This window comes from Anolis sagrei, chromosome 13 (genome assembly GCF_037176765.1).
Source record: "Anolis sagrei isolate rAnoSag1 chromosome 13, rAnoSag1.mat, whole genome shotgun sequence".
Classification (NCBI taxonomy): domain Eukaryota; kingdom Metazoa; phylum Chordata; class Lepidosauria; order Squamata; family Dactyloidae; genus Anolis; species Anolis sagrei.
Window position 1 is genome coordinate 9,660,915 of NC_090033.1, and position 21,526 is coordinate 9,682,440.

The window sequence follows — 21,526 nt, forward strand, 5'->3', positions numbered from 1 at the left end:
CATCCTTCTTTTCCTCCCTTTTCGTCCTCCCTTCCTTCTATTTTTCCCTTCTTTTCCCTTCCTTCCATCCTTCTCTTCCTACCTTTCGTCCTTCCTTCCCTCTTTCCTCCCCCCTTCCCTCACTCTTTCTCCTTCCATCTTTCCCTTCCCCCCTTTCGTCCTTCCTTGCTTTTTCCTTCCTCCTTCCTTCCCTTCCTTCCTTCTTTCCTTCCTCCCCTTTCATCCTTCCTTCCCTTTTGTCTTCCTTTTGTTCCCCCTTTCTTCTCCCTCCCTCTTTCTTGTTCCATCCTTCTTTTCCTCCCTTTTCGTCCTTCCTTCCTTCTATTTTTCCCTTCTTTTCCCTTCCTTCCATCCTTCTCTTCCTACCTTTCGTCTTTCCTTCCCTCTTTCTTCCCCCTTCCCTCCCTCTTTCTCCTTCCATCCTTCCTTCCTTTTTCCTTCCTCCTTTCCTTCCTTCCTTCCCTTTTGTCTTTCCTTCCTTCCCTCTCTCCCTCTTTCTCCTTTCCCCTTCCATTCTTCCCTTCCTCACTTTCATCTTTCCTTCCTTCCTCCTTCCCTTTCGTCCCTTTTGTCTTTCCTTCCTTCCCCCTTCCTTCTCCCTCCTTCTTTCTTGTTCCATCCTTCTCTTCCTGCCTTTCGTCCTTCCTTCCTTCTATTTTTCCCTTCTTTTCCCTTCCTTCCATCCGTCCCTTCCTGCCTTTCATCCTTCCCTCTTTCCACCCTCCTTTCCTCCCTCTTCCTCCTTCCATCCTTCCCCCTTTCTTCCATCCCTCCGTCCCTTTCTCCCTCTTTCTCTTTCATCCAAACGTTCCTGCCAATGGCATTTCCACAAAGAGAGGAAATGATGAAGCCGGAGAAAGAAGCCAGCGGGCGGCCTGCTTAAAAAATGAGCCTTTAATGCTCTGGTTTCGCTCTGCGGGGCGAATGGCGCCTCTCTTTGCACGGCTTTCAATGCGGCCGTCTCTTCCCATTCGTTTCCTAGTAGATGTTGTATACCATGATATGCTGTGTTAGAGCTTGGGTATTATATATTCAAGTGTATTAGTATTATATATATATGCACACACACATACATACACATACACAGGCATATAATATATATAACATTATACATGTATACACACACACACACACATATATACACACATACACACAGGCATATAAAATAATATATATAACATAATATAATATAATATATACACACATATATAACATAATATATATACACACACACACACACATATATATATACATACATACACACAGGCATATACTATAATATATATAACATAATATAATATTACATACAGACATAATATTACATACAGACATTACATACATACACACACACACATACATACACACAGGCATATAATATAATATATATATAATATAATATTACATACAGACATATATATATACATACATACACACACACACACATATATATACATATACACAAGCATATAATACAATATATATACACACACACACACACACACACACATACACACAGGCATATAATATAATATATATATATATATATATAACAATATAATATTACCTACACACACATGCATACACATACATACACACAGGCATATACTATAATATATATAACATAATATAATATTACATACAGACATATATATATGCATACATACACATACATACACACAGGCATATAATACTATATATATATATATATATATATATATATATATATATACACACACACACACACACACATACACACAGGCATATAATATAATATATATAACATAATATAATATTACATACACACACACATATATATACATACATACAGAGGCATATAATATAATATATATAATATAATATTATACACACACACAGGCAGACCTCAAGTTACAGGGCTGAGACAACAGGAAGCGAGCGGAATCTTGTATATTATGACTTATTAGTATTATTATATTATTATTTTATTGGTAATATATGTATACATAGGTGCATATTTATATACACACACACACCCATACATCGAGTTACAGGGCTGAGATAACAGGAAGAGAGGGGAATCTTATATTACACATTATGTGTTAGTATTATTATATTATTATATTATTACATTATATACTATTAGTATTATTATTATATTATTATATTATATATTATTATTATATTCTATACTATTGGTATTATAATATTATATTATATATATTATTATTTTCTAGACTATTGGTATTATTATATTATTACATTATATACTATTGGTATTATTATATTATTATTTTATATTATATTATATATATTATTATATTCTAGACTATTGGTATTATTATATTATTATATATTATATTATTATATTATTACATTATATACTATTGGTATTATTATATTATTATTATATTTTATATTATATATATTATTATATTATATACTATTGGTATTATTATATTATTATTATACTTTATATTATATATTATTATTATATTATATATTATTGGTATTATTATATATTATTATATATTATATTATTATATTATTACAATATGTACTATTGGTATTATTATGTTATTGTTATATATTATATTATATTATATTATATTATATTATATATATTATTTTATTATATACTATTGGTATTATTATATTATTAACATAATAATATAATATAATATAGGTAGTCCCTGAGTTACAGATATCCAACCTACAAACAACTTACGGTATCCAAAGATTATATATATATTATATAGCTGAAGTTACACTTCAGAAATGTCCCTGTTCCAACTTACATACAAATTCAACTTAAGGACAAACCTTAATAACTTGGGGACGGACTGTATTGATTGCACACCACAGTACAAAGGCGTAATATGGGATTTCCGGGCTTTTTCTTGGGTTGGGGGCACCAGAAATCCCATTGTACCCTCCATAAGGACAACCAGGTTCATTGCGGGCCGCTTCCCCCTCCGAACGGATTTACTGGGTGTACGTCATGGAGCGTGATATTGGAGACGATGTCAGCGGGTCGAACGAGGACGATCGGAAATGGTGCCAACGCGAAAACATTCGGGACTTTTTAACAGGGATTTAAAAAATAATAATACCACCCCAAATCCTGGGTTTTGCCCGTTGTGGGATGCCGACGGCCCCCCGAAATTGTGCAAAGACAGTACCCGTTGCCCGCATTTGGTGGTAACCGGAGACTGCGGCGAGGCGGTGCCGGCGCCATTGGCATTAGGGCTGCCTTCCCTTCTCGCTCGGAGAGAAGGTTAATCACTTTTAAATGTGGCGAAATCTATCATTTATCATGCCTCGAATGAGTACAGGCCGTCCCGGATTTGTCATGCGGGGCAGGAATACCGCCTTGATCCCTCTCCACACATAGGAAGATGTGTATGTATATATATATATATTCAGTCAGTCCCCAAGTTACAAGAACCCAAGTTACACGAACCCAAGTTACAAATGAATCCTAGTTGAGAATGGGAGATGGTCATAGGGATTCCGATTTGGGTACAAATATAGTACCGGGCACATAAGTGTCCGTATGGGAATATTTCGGGGCACCAGAACAGACCCGGAATCAATCAAAGGTATTGTATTCCGATCTCTGGCTTTGAAGCATCGTCTCCTAATCCTGGCTTCTCCATCTCGTTTTCGCCCTCGGAACGAGGTACGCATTCGTCGCTTAAGCCGCTCGGGCGCCATTTAATGGAAAACGAAGAGGCGGAGGCTCTAGTTTCTTCGAAACGATGTTATGGGCAGTGACATGTTCTCCAACCCTTGAGAAAAGGAGACCTAGGACATTGTAATAAGGAATAGGAAGGGACCTAGAAGGGTCAGCTGCTCCAGTCCCCGTTCGGATACGCAATAAATCCACAGCTAAACCATTCCCGAAAGAGGTCCATGTAAGATTTGTTGAGAGACCTCCAAAAGAGGAGAGTCAACCGCCATGATCGCTGATGTATTCCAGTGTTGATCCTCTGCATTCCAGTGTTGATCCTACAACCAAGACATGCTTCCTAATATTTAGGTTCTTGCAATTGGAAAGCAGAGGGAGCATTATGTGCCGGTGAAACATGGCAATATGGAATTCTGTGCAGAAAATCCTTTTGGCATTTCTGTGCAGAATATGCTTTTTCCTATGTGAAATAAGATTATGTTTGTGTGCAGGATATGGTTTGGTTTCTGTGTGAAATATGATCTGGTTTCTGTGCAGAATATCCTGTTTTAGTGCAAAAATATGGCTTTGTTTCTGTGCAGAAAATGGGTTTTTGTCTGTGCAAAAATATCCTTTGGTTTCTGTGCAGGAAATACTTTTTCAGTGCAAAATATGGCTTTGTTTCTGTACTTTCCTTTACAGAATATGCTTTTTCAGTGCAAAGTATGGCTTTGTTTCCATGCAGGAAAAAAATGTGTTTTTTGTGCAAAACTTTGCTTTGGTTTCTGTGCAGAAAATACTTTTTTAGCACAAAATATGGATTTGTTTCTGTGCAGAAAATGGGTTTTTGTCTGTGCAAAAATAGGCTTTGGTTTCTGTGCAGGAAATGCTTTTGCAGCACAAAATAAGACTGTTTCTGTGCAGGAAAATGCTTTTTCAGTGCAAAAAAAGGCATTGGTTTCTGTGCAGAAAATGCTTTTTCAGTGCAAAATATGGCTTTGTTTCTGTACTTTCCTTTACAGAATATGCTTTTTCAGTGCAAAGTATGGTTTGGTTTCTGTGCAAAATATGCATTTGTTTCTGTGCAAAATATGCCTATTTTTGGGCAGAAAATGCTATTTTCTGTGCAGAATGTGCTTTTGTTTCTGTGTACAGAATATGCTTTTCTTGATTGCTATAGCTGTATGCGATGGAATCCCGAAAGCTGGCGTACGTAAAACTACAACTCCCATGATTAATTAATTAATGTGGTGTCAAACTGGCAGTGTAGATGCATCCCCAGATTGCACGTGTCCCATTTGAGTTCTGCGTTGGTCCAAACTTTGGCTCCTGAAGCGCTTGGCCTCTGACCTTGTGAGCTGGACATTTGGGCCCTATAATCCCAGCAGAGTTTGCGTGTTTGTTTTTCCTATCTAGCAAAAGGCAGCTGAGAAACGTCCTGCTGTTTGGAGCCCCTCCTTGCCAAAGAGGACAGTTTTCGTTCTGGATTTTCACATGGATGGGCCAATTTCCTATTTTTGCATCTCGCCGTTTCGCTCTCGTTTTTTGTAGCTGCAAACGGAGCTCAAAGGTCAAGCGATGTTGTCTGTTCGGCCCACTATTTACATTCGGATAACTAAGTGCAAACTAAATGAACTAAACAGGCGGGCCGGAGGCAATAACACGCCTGGCTTGGGGATGTTTGGCATCTTGTCTTTTTCCGCACCCGTTTGCAAGGTGACACCGCCGTCGTCCTCGGCCGTGAAACGAGAAAAACAAGCGGTCCCCGCCCCCTCCGTTCCTTGGGGATTACCGAATGATTACGGGTTAAGCCCGCGAAATGGATAGCCCCTACTTGGGGGAAAGCAGACCTCCGAAAGTATGGTAACGCAATCCGAGTGAGAGAGACCCCGTTTGCTTTGTCGGGGGGCTTTGGGCGTTTCTTGGTCCGCGCCGCACACGGCTCTCCCTCTCGCAATCTGGGAAGCATCTCTTGGCAAAAAGGAACGGGCTCTCCGCGAAACCCAATCGCCCGGGGTGGGATTACGCCGCCTGCGCAAAGTGGGCTCAAACGACTTCATTTACCGCCGGCCAGCCCTCGCCTTTGACCCCGACCTCTGCTAATTTGGACAGCAGAGTCCTTCCATGTCCTTCGGCAAACAACCCTGCCTTCCCCGTTCGCCCTCATCCTTCCTTTCCATCCAGCCTTGCATTATAATAACGGTACACTATTCTCCCGCCCTACTTTCTCCCTTCTCCAGCTCTGAGGCAGCCTACTTTCTCCCTTCTCCTTCTCTGAGAAGGAGTCTTACTTTATCCCTTCCCCTGCCCTACTTTCTCCCTTCTCCAGCTCTGAGGAGGCCTACTTTCTCCCTTCTCCTTCTCTGAGAAGGAGTCTTACTTTATCCCTTCTCCCGCCCTACTTTCTCCCTTCTCCAGCTCTGAGGCAGCCTACTTTCTCCCTTCTCCTTCTCTGAGAAGGAGTCTTACTTTATCCCTTCCCCTGCCCTACTTTCTCCCTTCTCCAGCTCTGAGGAGGCCTACTTTCTCCCTTCTCCTTCTCTGAGAAGGAGTCTTACTTTATCCCTTCTCCCGCCCTACTTTCTCCCTTCTCCAGCTCTGAGGCAGCCTACTTTCTCCCTTCTCCTTCTCTGAGAAGGAGTCTTACTTTATCCCTTCCCCTGCCCTACTTTCTCCCTTCTCCAGCTCTGAGGAGGCCTACTTTCTCCCTTCTCCTTCTCTGAGAAGGAGTCTTACTTTATCCCTTCTCCCGCCCTACTTTCTCCCTTCTCCAGCTCTGAGGCAGCCTACTTTCTCCCTTCTCCTTCTCTGAGAAGGAGTCTTACTTTATCCCTTCTCCCGCCCTACTTTCTCCCTTCTCCAGCTCTGAGGCAGCCTACTTTCTCCCTTCTCCTTCTCTGAGAAGGAGTCTTACTTTATCCCTTCCCCTGCCCTACTTTCTCCCTTCTCCAGCTCTGAGGAGGCCTACTTTCTCCCTTCTCCTTCTCTGAGAAGGAGTCTTACTTTATCCCTTCCCCTGCCCTACTTTCTCCCTTCTCCAGCTCCGAGGAGGCCTACTTTCTCCCATTCTACTTTCTCTCCAGAGGCCTACTTTCCCCTTCTCCAGCTCTGAAAAGAAAGCCAACAGGCCCTTGTGGTACAGGCAAAGAGACAAGCCTGAACACATACTTTGACATATATGTATATCGATAGATGATGCCAGTCCCTCTCGATGAAGAAACAGGGGGGTCACCTCCTGTTCCGGAGCCCTTCTTGGGTTTCCCTGGCCTTGTCTGCTGATGGCTCACAAAGTGGGCTTTGGGGGGGATTTGAAGGGCTCAGCAAAGGCTCAAGACAAAGCTCTGCCGCAACATCGCTTCTCTGATTATCACGGCGTTGTGACAAGTCTATTTATTTGCCTGTCAAGGGCAGCTGCTTCCCGGCTTTGGGAGAGATAACATTAGGACACGGCACCCATTGTCTTCTTCGGCTGTTTGCGGTCCCGGGACCCTCGGACCGGCTGAAACGAGCTGGTGACGTAATAGTAATCATAACAACAAAAATAATAGTAATGATATTATTATTATTATTACTTAGCCGATGGGACCCAAGTCTAAACATGAAATCCATTTATGTTTCGGACTATCAGAAAATGCAAGAGAGATATAACAACAACAACAACAACAACAACAATGATATTATTGTTATTACTACTACTATTACCTTGGAGATAAAACTCAAGTCCATACAATAGCAAGCCAAGGTGTCACCATCTCAGTCATCCGTGTACTGATTTTGGAATGTTTTGCAATTTCGGATAAGGGATGTCCAGCCTTTAAAGGGATGCCTAAAGGTCAACTAGTCCTACTCCTTGCGATGGTGAAAGAGATCCCCAAATTGGATGTGGTCCTCAAAGGACTATTGCTTTCTTGAGCATTAGATTTCAATTTGGGAAGCCTAACGCTTGGCCCTGGGTGAGTCACACTATTTCGGTAGGCCTCTCCTTTAGGTCGTCTAGGTTGCCCGTTGATGCTTTTCTTCTTGTATTGGGATGCAGGGTCCAGATTTTGGTTACGTGACCCGGGAGCCCCTCTTTGAAGCGGTGACCAGCTTGGACTCCTTTGGGAACCTGGAGGTCAGTCCTCCGGTGACGGTCAAGGGGAAGGAGTTCCCCTTGGGCCGCATCCTGATCGGGAGCAGCTTCCCCACGTAAGTCATCATAATTGTATTTTTTTTCCAAAACCTTAGCGACTCAAAGGGTACTTACTTATCGTTGTCCTCTTTACTCCCGAACGTGCAGATCCGCTGGGCGAAGGATGACCAAAGTGGTCCGGGATTTCCTCTACGCCCAGCAGGTCCAGGCCCCCATCGAGCTCTATTCGGACTGGCTGACCGTCGGCCACGTGGACGAGTTTGTCACCTTTGTCCCCGTTCCTGGCAAAAAGGTGACCATTCTTTTCTCAATGGGTTTAGTATTTGAAGGAAAGGGACATTGCAAAGACCGAGGGGGTCACCACAACAAAGGCCCTTCTTTCCTTCCAAGGCTGCGCTTGCATTGTAAGCTGAATGCAGTTTGATAGATGGATTGATGGAGGGATAGATGGATAGATGGAGGGAGGAAGAGAAAGAGACAGACACGCAGATATGAATGATAGATAGTGGATAGATAGATAGACAGACAAATAAATATGGATAATGGTTGGTAGGTAAATAGAATTCTAGATAGATAAATAGATAGGGATGTTAAATGGCAGATAGATAGATAGATAGGTAGGTAGGTAAATAGATAGATACCAAGATAGATAGATAGATAGATAGGATGGAGATGATAGATGGCAGATAGATAGATAGATAGATAGATAGATAGATAGATAGATAGATCAATATGATAGATAGCAGATAGTTAAGGATAATGGTAAATAGATAGATAGATAGATAGATAGATAGATAGGGATAATGGTAGATAGATAGGGATGATAGATGGATGGGTGGATGGACAGATGGACGGACAGACAGATAATGGCAAAAATAGGTAGACAGACAGACAGATAGAAATGGAGATAGATAGATAGAGACAATTGTAGATAGATGAGAATGAGAGATAGATAGAGATAATGGCAGATAGGTAGGTAGGTAGGTAGATATAATGGTAAATAGGTAGGTAGATAAATAGATATAGATAAAGATAGATAGGTAGGTAGGTAGGTAGTAGCGATGATAGATGGCTGATAGATAGCAGATACATATATAGAGAGAGAGAGAGAGAGAGAGAGATACGGATAAAGATTGACAGGGTGATTGATAGATAGTGATGATAGTTGGCAAATAAATAGGTACATAGATAGGAATGATTGACAACAAATAGAAAAGTAGATAAATAGATATGCTAGATCAGTGGTTCTCAATCTGGGATCCCCAGATATTTTTGGCCTACAACTCCCAGAAATCCTAGCCAGTTTACCAGCTGTTAGGATTTCTGGGAGTTGAAGTCCATAAACATCTGGGGACCCCAGGTTGAGAACCACTGTGCTAGACGCTAGACAGAGAAATAGAAAGATAGGGATGATAGATGGCAGGTAGATAGATAGCCAGACAGATATGGATAATGATCAATAGATAGATAGATAAATAGATAGATAGATAGATAGAGATGATAGATGACAGATAGATGGATGGATGGATGGATGGATGGATGGATGGATCGATCGATCGATCGATCGATAGTAGACATCTTTAGGTTAGATTTGAACCATGTTGGGGGGGATCAAACAAGCCTAATAGAGAGATAGGCAGATAGATAGATAGATAGATAGATAGATATGGATGATAGATGACAGATGGATGGATAGATGATAGATAGATGATAGATAGATAGATAGATAGATAGATAGATACAACGTTTCAAAGTTTTTAAGGAAACCGGAAGACCATGCGAAACGAGTTTTGAACCATTTGGGGGGGGGGGTGAGGGGAATCAAACAAGCCTAATAGATAGATAGGCAGATAGATAGATGATAGATATGGATGATAGATGACAGATAGATGGATGGATGGATACATACATACATATAGTAGACATCATTAGGTTCGGTCGAAATCTTCGTAATTTGGAAGAAATTCGGAAAGATTTCCTTTTTGGAGCAATTTCAAAGTTTTTAAGGAAACAGGAAGTCCATCCGAAAAAAGTTTTCGACCTATTTTTTCATCAAACAAGCCAGATAGATAGATAGATAGATAGATAGATAGATAGATATGGATGCTAGATGACAGATAGATAGATAGATGGATGAATGGATAGATAGAAAGTAGATGGATAGATAGTAGATGGATAGATAGATAGATAGATAGTAGATGGATAGATAGATACATAGATAGCAGCTCAACTCCTCGATACCTTTTGCATGCATCTTCATAAATTGGAATAAATTCAGAAAGATTTCCTATTTGGAGTGATTTCGAAGTTTTTAAGGAAACCGGAAGTCCATCCGAAACGAGTTTTGAACCATTTGGGGGGGGGGGGGGGTCAAACAAGCTTAATAGATAGATAGGCAGATAGATAGATAGGGATGATAGATAGATAGATAGTAGACAATAGTAGACATCGTTAGGTTTGGTCAGAATCTTCATAATTCAGAATAAATTCGGAAAGATTTCCTTTTTGAAGCGATTTCAAAGTTTTTAAGGAAACCGGAAGTCCATCCGAAACAAGTTTTGAACCATTTGGGGGGGGGGGGGGAATCAAACAAGCCAGATAGATAGATAGATAGATAGATAGATAGAAAGATAGATAAGATAGATATGGATGGATGGATGGAAGGATGGATGGATGGATGGATGGATGGATAGATAAGTAGATACATAGATAGTAGACATCGTAAGGTTCGGTCGGAATCTTCGTAATTCAGAATAAATTCGGAAAGATTTCCTTTTTGGAGCAATTTAAGGAAATCAGAAGTCCATCCGAAACAAGTTGTCAACCATTTTTTTATCAAAAAAGCCAAATAAATAGATAGGCAGATAGAGAGAGAGAGAGAGAGAGATGCATGATAGATGACATGGATGGATGGATGGATGGATGGATGGATGGATAGTAGACATCGTTAGGTTCGGTCGGAATCTTCGTAATTCGGAATAAATGCGGAAAGATTTCATTTTTGAAGCGATTTCAAAGTTTTTAAGGAAACCGGAAATCCATCCAATACAAATCTACCATTTTTAATCAAACAAGCCTAATAGATAGATAGGCAGGTAGATAGGTAGATAGATAGTAAGTAGACATCGTTAGGTTCGGTCGGAATCTTTGTAATTTGGAATAAATTGGGAAAGATTTCCTTTTTGGAGCAATTTCGAAGTTTTTAAGGAAACCGGAAGTCCATCCGAAACAAGTTTTGAACCATTTTGGGGGGGGGGGGGATCAAACAAGCCTAATAGATAGATAGGCAGATAGATAGATAGATAGATAGATAGATAGATAGATAGATATGGATGATAGATGACAGATAGATAGATGGATGGATGGATAGATAGATAGATACATAGATAGTCAACATTGTTAGGTTCGATTGGAATCTTCGTAATTTGGAATAATTTTGGAAAGATTTCCTTTTTGGAGTGATTTTGATTTTTTTAAGGAAACCGAAAGTCCATCCGAAATGGGTTTTGAACCATTTGGGGGGGGGGGGGGGCACAAACAAGCCTAATAGGTAGATAGACAGACAGACAGACAGACAGACAGATAGATAGATAGGATAGATATGGATGGATGGATAGATAGATAAATAGATACATAGATAGTAGACATCGTTAGGTTCGGACGGAATCTTCGTAATTTGGAATAAATTTGGAAATATTTCCTTTTTGAAATATTTTTAGTTTTCAACCATTTTTTAATCCAGCAAGCCTAATAGATAGATAGGCAGATGGATAAATTGATAGATAGATACCACTTTAGCAGCTATGTCTCAATGTTTTGGGTTCCTGGGATTTGTAGTTTGGCCCTCTTTGGCAGTGGAGGCTCAGAGCCTTGTACAACTCCATTGTAAGCAACCCAAAACCCTTCTTCCTGACCCAGCGAATGGAGCACATTTTCCTTCTCTCCGCAGCAATTCCGGATGCTGATGGCCAGCCCTTCTGCCTGCTACAAACTATTCAGAGAGAAGCAGAAGGAAGGACACGGGGAAGCCGTCATGTTCAAAGGTGTTGTTGTTGTTGTGGGGCAAAGTTGGGGTCAAATCCGCCCCAGCCCAGGCCCATTTTTGCAACGTTGTCCTCTCCGCAGGTTACACCGGAACGGATACGAAGCGAGTGACCATCAACAAAGTGGTGTCCAACGAGGTCATGGTGCAAGAGAACCAATACGTCCAGGTGAGCAGCATCCCTTTTGGAAGGAAGGACGGAAGGAATAGACGCCCCATCGTCCCCTGACTCTGCTTTCCCTCCTTGCAGAGATGCATCGACTGGAACCGGGACATCCTGAAGGAAGAGCTGGGCCTGGGCGAGAAGGACATCATCGACCTCCCGGCCCTCTTCAAGATGGACAAGCAAGGCAAGGCCGTGGCCTATTTCCCCAACATGGTGAGAGCGCAACAAGTGCAACCCACAGCTCGTCCGATATGCATATAAGCCTGGCATGGCGTTGGCCTTTTTTGCTGCAGCATCACACTCTCGGCTCGTGCTACGCTTGACTCCTAGATGCGTTTTGCATGCATCCAATCTGTATCTAATCCTATGGGTGCAAACTCGGATTGCATTGGCCTTTCCCGCTGCAGCATCACACCCTCGGCTCGTGCTCCACTTGACTCCTAGATCCCTTTTGCATGCATTTAATCTGTATCTAATCCTATGGGTGCAGACTAGTATTGTATTGGCCTTTTCCGCTGCAGCATTAGACTCTCGGCTCATGCTCGGTTTGACTCCTAGATCCCTTTTGTATGCATCCAATCTGTATCTAATCCTCTGAGTGCAGACTAGTATTGCATTGGTCTTTTCCGCTGCAGCATCACACTCTCGGCTCGTGCTCCGCTTGACTCCTAGATCTCTTTTGCATGCATCCAATCTGTATCTAATCCTCTGGGTGCAGACTCGGATTGCATTGGCCTTTTCTGCTGCAGCATCACACTCTCGGCTCGTGCTCCGTTTGACTCCTAGATCCCTTTTGCATGCATCCAATCTGTATCTAATCCTATTGTCGCAGACTAGTATTGCATTGGCCTTTTCCGCTGCAGCATCACACTCTCGGCTCATGCTCAGCTTGATATGTAATCGTATGAGTGCAGCCTGGAATCGTATTGGCCTTTTCCGCTGCAGCATCACACTCTCGGCTCATGCTCAGCTTGATATGTAATCGTATGAGTGCAGCCTGGAATCGTATTGGCCTTTTCCGCTGCAGCATCACACTCTCGGCTCATGCTCAGCTTGATATGTAATCGTATGAGTGCAGCCTGGAATCGTATTGGCCTTTTCCGCTGCAGCATCACACCCTTGGCTCATGCTCAGCTTGATATGTATATAATCGTGGCTCATGCTCTGCTTGATATGTATATATTCGTGTGAGTGCAGCCTGGAATCGTATTGGCCTTTTCTGCTGCAGCATCACACTCTCGGCTCGTGCTCTGGTTGATCCCTATATGCCTTTTGCATGCATCCAATCTGTATCTAATCCTCTGGGTGCAGACTAGTATTGCATTGGCCTTTTCCGCTGCAGCATCACACTCTTGGCTCATGCTCAGCTTGATATGTATCTAATGCTATGGGTGCAACCCTGGAATCGTATTGGCCTTTCCTGCTGCAGCATTCTCTTGGCTGATGTTTCTCGTCCGGCAGGTGAACATGGTGGTGCTCTCGCGGGACCTGGGGATCCCGAGGCCCTTTGGCCCCATCGTGGAGAACGAGTGCATCCTGGAGCAACACGTGCGCGGGCTGCTGGAGCCGCTGGGCCTGATGTGCACCTTCATCGACGACGTCTCCTCCTACCACCAGCAGCTGGGAGAGGTCCACTGCGGGACCAACGTCCAGCGCAAGCCCTTCACCTTCAAATGGTGGCACACGCTCCCTTGAGAAGCATGGGAGGAAGGAAGGGCTCAACGTCAAATCGGGTGCATTCATTTCTTGGGGTGTGTCTACACTGGGGAATTCATGCAGTCTAACCGCCATGGGAAGGCTGGGAGTTGTCATTCAATAATAATAATACTAATACTAATAATAAATCAGAGGTTGGGTGGCCATCTGTCGGGAGGGCTTACAGGGTATCTTCTCATCTGGCGGAAGGGTTGGACTAGATGGCCATTGGGGTCTCTTCCACCTCTAGGAATCAACAGCAATAATAATAAATAATGAGAGACCGAATGGCCACCTGTCAGGAGGGCTTAGTTGGTGTCTTCCCACCTGGCAGAAAGGTTGGACTAGATGGCCTTTGGGGGTCCCTTCCACCTCTAGGAATCAACAGCAATAATAATAAATAATGAGATACTGAATGGCCATCTCAGCAATAATAATAATAATAATAATAATAATAATAATAATAATTGGCAATAATAATAATAATGATAATAATAATAATTGGCAGCAATAGTAATAATAATATAATGAGAGGCTGAATGGCCATCTTTCAAGAGGGCTTAGTTGGTGTCTTCTCACCTGGCATTAAGGTTGGACTAGATGGCCTTTGGGGTTCTATTCCACCTCTAAGAATTGGCAGCAATAATAATAATAATAATAATAATAATAATAATAATAATTGGCAGCAATAATAATAATAATAATATGAGACGCTGGATGGCCATCTTTCAGGAGGGCTTAGTTGGTGTCTTCCCACCTGGCATTAAGGTTGGACTAGATGGCCTTTGGGGTTCTATTCCACCTCTAAGAATTGGCAGCAATAATAATAATAATAATAATAATAATAATAATAATAATAATAAGAGGCTGGATGGCCATCTGTCAGGAGGGCTTAGTTGGTGTCTTCCCACCTGGCTGAAAGGTTGGACTAGATGGCCTTTGGGGGTCTCTTCCACCTCTAAGAATTGGCAGCAATAATAATAATAATAATATGAGACGCTGGATGGCCATCTTTCAGGAGGGCTTAGTTGGTGTCTTCCCACCTGGCTGAAAGGTTGGACTAGATGACCTTTGGGGGTCTCTTCCACCTCTAAGAATTGGCAGCAATAATAATAATAATAATATAATGAGACGCTGGATGGCCATCTTTCAGGAAGGCTTGGTTGGTATCGTTCCATCTGGCAGAAAGGTTGGACTAGATGGTCTTTGGGATCTCTTCCACCTTTAGAAATTGGCAGCAACAACAATAATAATAATAATAATAATAATAATAATAATAATAATAATATAATGAGACACTGGATGGCCATCTTTCAGGAGGGCTTGGTTGGTATCTTCCCATCTGGAAGAATAGTAATAATATAGAAGACCACCCATTTCAAAGCTCCCTGCTTGGGTGGTGATGGCATGATCGTCAGCATAGAATAAAAAATAACAATAATATAATATTAATAACAATAGTAGTAGTTATGATGGCAGCAAAATAACAACCATAATCATAAATATTATTGTGATTGAATAATAATAATAGTATTATCTACCTTTCCTTGAGGCTTGATCACAATGTATGTGTATAGTCTTCTTTGCCAACTACAGCTCCCAGGATTCCACCAAAGTGATTTCAAACTGCATTAATCCGACAGTGTAGACGCGCCCTTCGGAGGGCCCAATGTAAGGCGGAACTTGCGGCCGTTTTTTGTCAGTCGAAGTGTGTTGACGGCCCGAGAAAGATGGAGGGATCTTCCTCGTGTCCTGACCGCGTGGTGCTTGCTGTGGGTGTGTTCCCCTTTGAATCCCTCTGGCCATTTCCCGGACCCGTTTCCTCCCAAACCCATTCCATTCTCTTCTTCTGCGTGCATTCGTGCGCCTTTGCGCACCACAGTTATATTGGGATTTACGGCAGCTGTTTGGGGCGTGCGATACCGAAAAGGATCGGGAGGAGATGTCGCGTTTGGATTCCCGAAACGATGGTAACGATAATAAAATTAAGAATTCGCTCCAAAAGGGGTTAAAGCTTGTTATGTGGGGCAAGTTTGCTCATTGGTGGAGTTCAGTGTGCTCTCTGGCTGTAAGGTGAACTACAGCTCCCACTATGGTGAGTTCTGTGTGCCAGGTGTGGGTAGGAAAGGGCTAAGGGAGAGGCCGTGGCCGGGGTCATGCAAGTTCCACACCAATGGAGAGAGAAAGGAACACTGGGATGCCAGTGGTGGAGGAAACATGTACAATCTAGGAGGGAATTGTCCCCGAATGAAAGTTTTCACTTGGGTGGCTCCCACCAATTGAGTGAGTAAGGAACACTGGGATGCCAGTGGTGGAGGAAACATATACAATCTAGGAGGGAATTGTCCTCGAATGAAAACTTTCACTTGGATGGGTTTCAGTGGAGAGGGTTAGGAACACTGGGGTGCCTGTGGTGGAGACAATACATAAAATCTAGGATGGAATTGTCCCTGAATGAAAGCTTTCACTTGGGTAGCTCTCACCAATGGAGAGAGTAAGGAACACTGGGGTGCCTGTGGTGGAGGAAACATATATAACCTAGGATGGATTGTCCCCGAATGAAAGCTTTCACTTGGGTAGCTCTCACCAATGGAGAGAGTAAGGAACATTGGGATACCTGTAGTGGAGGCAACACATAAGATCTAGAATGGAATTGTCCCCGAATGAAAGCTTTCACTTGGGTGGCTCTCACCAATGGAGAGAGTAAGGAACACTGGGGTGCCTGTGGTGGAGGAAGCATACAATCAAGGAGGGAATTGTCCCCGAATGAAAGCTTTCACTTGGGTGGCTCTCACCAATGGGCTTCCCTTGGGTGGCTGTCGCCAGTGGAGAGAGTAAGGAACACTGGGATGCCTGTGGTGGAGGAATCATACACTCTAGGATGCAAATGTCCCCGAATGAAAACCTTCACTTGGGTAGCTCTCACCAATGGAGAGAGTAAGGAACACTGGGGTGCCTGTGGTGGAGGAAACATATATAACGTAGGATGGATTGTCCCCGAATGAAAGCTTTCACTTGGGTAGCTCTCACCAATGGAGAGAGTAAGGAACATTGGGATACCTGTAGTGGAGGCAACACATAAGATCTAGAATGGAATTGTCCCCGAATGAAAGCTTTCACTTGGGTGGCTCTCACCAATGGAGAGAGTAAGGAACATTGGAGTGCCTGTGGTGGAGGAAGCATACAATCTAGGAGGGAATTGTCCCCGAATGAAAACCTTCACTTGGGTGGCTCTCACCAATGGAGAGAGTAAGGAACACTAGGGTGCCTGTGGTGGAGGAAGCATACAATCAAGGAGGGAATTGTCCCCGAATGAAAGCCTTCACTTGGGTGGCTCCCACCATTTGAGAGAGTAAGGAACACTGGGATGCCAGTGGTGGAGGAAACATATACAATCTAGGAGGGAATTGTCCTCGAATGAAAACCTTCACTTGGATGGGTTTCAGTGGAGAGAGTTAGGAACACTGGGGTGCCTGTGGTGGAGACAATACATAAAATCTAGGATGGAATTGTCCCTGAATGAAAGCTTTCACTTGGGTAGCTCTCACCAATGGAGAGAGTAAGGAACACTGGGCTGCCTGTAGTGGAGGCAACACATAAGATTTAGAATGGAATTGTCCCCGAATGAAAGCCTTCACTTGGGTGGCTCCCACCATTTGAGAGAGTAAGGAACACTGGGATGCCAGTGGTGGAGGAAACATATACAATCTAGGAGGGAATTGTCTCCGAATGAAAGCTTTCACTTGGGTAGCTCTCACCAATGGAGAGAGTAAGGAACACTGGGCTGCCTGTAGTGGAGGCAACACATAAGATTTAGAATGGAATTGTCCCTGAATGAAAGCCTTCACTTGGGTGGCTCCCACCATTTGAGAGAGTAAGGAACACTGGGATGCCAGTGGTGGAGGAAACATATACAATCTAGGAGGGAATTGTCTCCGAATGAAAGCTTTCACTTGGGTGGCTCCCACCAATTGAGAGAGTAAGGAACACTGGGGTGCCTGTGATGGAGGCAACACATACAATCTACGATGGATTTGTCCCCGAATGAAAGCCTTCCCTTGGGTGGCTCTCACCAATGGACTTCCTCTGGGTGGCTCTCACTAATGGAGAGAGCAAGGAACACTAGGATGCCTGTGGTGGAGGCAACACATACAATCTAGGAGGGAATTGTCCCCGAATGAAAGCTTTCACTTGGGTGGCTCTCACCAATGGACTTCCCTTGGGTGGCTGTCGCCAGTGGAGAGAGTAAGGAACACTGGGGTGCCTGTGGTGGAGGCAACATATAAAATCTAGGAGGGAATTGTCCCTGAATGAAAGCCTTCTCTTAGGTGGCTGTCACCAGTGGAGAAAGGAACACTGGGGTGCCTGTGGTGGAGAAAACACGTACAATCTAGGATGAATTTGTCCCTGAATGAAAACCTTCACGTGGTTGACTCTCAGTGGAGAGAGTAAGGAACACTGGGATGCCTGTGGTGGGGGCAACACATACAATCTACGATGGATTTGTCCCCGAATGAAAACCTTCACTTGGATGGCTCCCACCAATGGAGAGAGTAAGGAACACTGGGGTACCTGTGGTGGAGGAAGCATACAATCTAGGAGGGAATTGTCCCCGAGTAAAAGCTTTCACTTGGGTGGCTCTCACCAATGTACTTCCCTTGGGTGGCTGTCGCCAGTGGAGAGAGTAAGGAACACTGGGGTGCCTGTAGTGGAGGCAACACAATCTAGGAGGGAATTGTCCCCGAATGAAAGCCTTCCCTTGGGTAGCTCTCACCAATGGAGAGAGTAAGGAACATTGGGATACCTGTAGTGGAGGCAACACATAAGATCTAGAATGGAATTGTCCCCGAATGAAAGCTTTCACTTGGGTGGCACTCAGTGGAAAGAGTAAGGAATACTGGGGTGCCTGTGGTGGAGGCAACACATACAATCTGGGATGGAATTGTCCCTGAATGAAAGCCTTCACTTGGGTGGCTCTCACCAATGGACTTCCCTTGGGTGGCTGTCGGCAGTGGAGAGAGTAAGGAACACTGGGGTGCCTGTGGTGGAGGCAACATATAAAATCTAGGAGGGAATTGTCCCCGAATGAAAGCCCTGTTAGGTGGCTGTCACCAGTGGAGAGAGTAAGGAACACTGGAGTGCCTGTGGTGGAGGCAACACATACAATCTAGGATGGATTTGTCCCTGAATGAAAGCCTTCCCTTGGGTGGCTCTCAGCAATGGACTTCCTGTGGGTGGCTTTCACCAATGGAGAGAGTAAGGAACACTGGGGTGCCTGTGGTGGAGGCAACACATACAATCTAGGATGGAATTGTCCCTGAATGAAAGCCTACCCTTGGGTGGCTCTCACCAATGTACTTCCTCTGGGTGGCTTTCACCAATGGAGAGAGTAAGGAACACTGGGGTGCCTGTGGTGGAGGCAACACATACAATCTAGGAGGGAATTGTCCCCGAATGAAAGCCTTCACTTAGGTGGCTGTCACCAGTGGAGAGAGTAAGGAACACTGGGTTGCCTGTGGAGGAAACACATAACAATCCAGGATGGAACTGTCCCTGAATAAAGCCTTCACTTGGATGGCTTCCACCAATTGAGAGAGTAAGGAACACTGAGGTGCCTGTGGTGGAGGAAACACATACAATCTAGGAGGGAATTGTACCCGAATGAAAGCCTTCCCTTGGGTGGCTCTCGCCAATGGAGAGAGTAAGGAACACTGGGGTGCCTGTGGTGGAGGAAACACATACAATCTAGGAGGGAATTGTCCCCGAATGAAAGCCTTCATATGGGTGGTGGGCTATGTTGCGTTGGTGGAGGACATGTTTACGGCGCACACTCTAACCTGCAAGGTCATTGGAGGGAGGGCCATGGGTGTCTCTAGAGTAGTGCATACATATTTTCACTTTTATTATGTGTATCGATAGATAAACATACGTGTTTCAGCTTCCCAACTGTGGCCTTGTTCTCCCATTGGAGCATTGAGCACGCAGTGGGTGCGGAGGGAGGGTCACATGAGGAGCGCGCACGGGGTGACCCGAGATAGCCGGAAAAAATCATCATAATCCCCAATGACACGCCAGGCACTCCGCCGATGACAGCCAGGCCGTCGTCGGGTGACATTTCAGCCCCCGACGACAGAGGGAGAAAGCGGGTTCGGGTTACGCCGAAGGGGGTTTTTTGGACAAGGCAGCCCCTCCATCTCCATCTCTCTCAACACGTCGCTTATGGGATTCGTCGCGCGTCCCAAATGAAGGGGTCTAATGATGGCCGGCAAAATGCAAGCAAAGGAGGACCTGGGGACGGAGCCAAGAAAGCGACACGTCCGGCGGGACGATCAAGGCCAGCTGCTGGCACAACGGACGGGAAGAGCACCATCAAAGCCCTCCTGACAGATGGCCAGCCAAGCTCTGCCCATGGGAGCAATCATAATAATCATCATTAATGGCTGGAGGCATCTGGGGTCTCTTACAACTCTAGGACTCTATTATTATTATTATTATTATTATTATTATTAAGCAGAGTCTGGATGGCCATCTGTCGGGAGGGCTTTGATGGTGTCTTAATGCAGAAGGAATATTGGTAGAAGGGTTGGAGTCTACCAGTATTCTACTTGGGGTCTCTTCCAACTCTAGGATTATTTTAATAATTATTAATGGGCAGATGGCCATCTGTCGGGAGGGCTTTGATGTTGCCTTAATGCAGATTATTATTATTATTATTATTATTATTATTATTATTATTATTATTATTGGTGGAAGGGTTGGACTGGATAGCCTCTGGGGTCTCTTCCAACTCTAGGATTATTATAAAAATTATTAATGAGCAGATGGCCATCTGTCGGGAGGGCTTTGATGTTGCCTTAATGCAGATTATTATTATTATTATTATTATTATTATTATTATTATTATTGGTGGAAGGGCTGGACTGGATAGCCTCTGGGGTCTCTTCCAACTCTAGGATTATTATAAAAATTATTAATGAGCAGATGGCCATCTATCGGGAGGGCTTTGATGTTGCCTTAATGCAGAAGATTATTATTATTATTATTATTATTATTATTATTATTATTATTGGTGGAAGGGTTGGACTGGATGGCCTCTGGGGTCTCCTCCAACTTTAGGAATCTATTATTATTATTATTATTATTATTATTATTATTATTATTGAGAGGCTAGATGGCCATCTGTCAGGAGGGCTTTGACTGTGCCTTAATGCAGAAGGATTAATGATGATAATAATAGAATCCTAGAGTTGGAAGGGACCCCAGAGGCCACCCAGTCCAACCTTTCTGCATTAAGACACCATCGAAGCCCTCCCAGCACATGGCCATCCATCCTCTAAATAATAATAATAGTAATAATAATAACAATCGTAATAATAATAATGATAACTATAGGGTCCAAGAGTTGGAAGGGACCCCAGAGGCCATCCAGTCCAACCCTTCTGCATTAAGACACCATCAAAGCCCTCCCAGCACATGGCCATCCATCCTCTGAATAATAATAATAATAATAATAATAATAATAATAATAATAATAAACATAAAAATATTAACTATAGAGTCCTAGAGTTGGAAGGGACCCCAGAGGCCATCCAGTCCAGCCCTTCTGCATTAAGACACCATTGAAGCCCTCCCAGCATATGGCCATCCATCCTCTGAATAATAATAATAATAATAATAATAATAATAATAATAATGAGTTGGAAGAGATCCCAGGGAGCATCTAGTCCAACCCTTCTTCCATGCATTAAGACACCATCAAAGCCCTCCAGACAGATGGCCATTCATTTATAAACACCCAACAAACTGTCCCCTCTCTAGGCATTTTTTTGGTCCTCCAACGAGATT

The 21,526-nt window shown here is 43.4% G+C and overlaps 1 protein-coding gene across 1 annotated transcript in view; it reads left to right on the forward strand.

The window, feature by feature from the left end:
- Positions 1-15,685, forward strand: part of PADI2 (peptidyl arginine deiminase 2) — a 35,849-nt gene extending 20,164 nt beyond the window's left edge. Inside the window, exons 11-16 of the mRNA XM_060758775.2 lie at positions 7,683-7,834; positions 7,926-8,070; positions 11,728-11,821; positions 11,904-11,989; positions 12,071-12,199; positions 13,448-15,685. Coding sequence (XP_060614758.2) covers positions 7,683-7,834; positions 7,926-8,070; positions 11,728-11,821; positions 11,904-11,989; positions 12,071-12,199; positions 13,448-13,681 — 840 coding nt within the window. The 3' untranslated portion in view covers positions 13,682-15,685. The remainder of the gene's footprint in view (positions 1-7,682; positions 7,835-7,925; positions 8,071-11,727; positions 11,822-11,903; positions 11,990-12,070; positions 12,200-13,447) is intronic.
- The last annotated feature ends 5,841 nt before the right edge of the window (positions 15,686-21,526 follow it).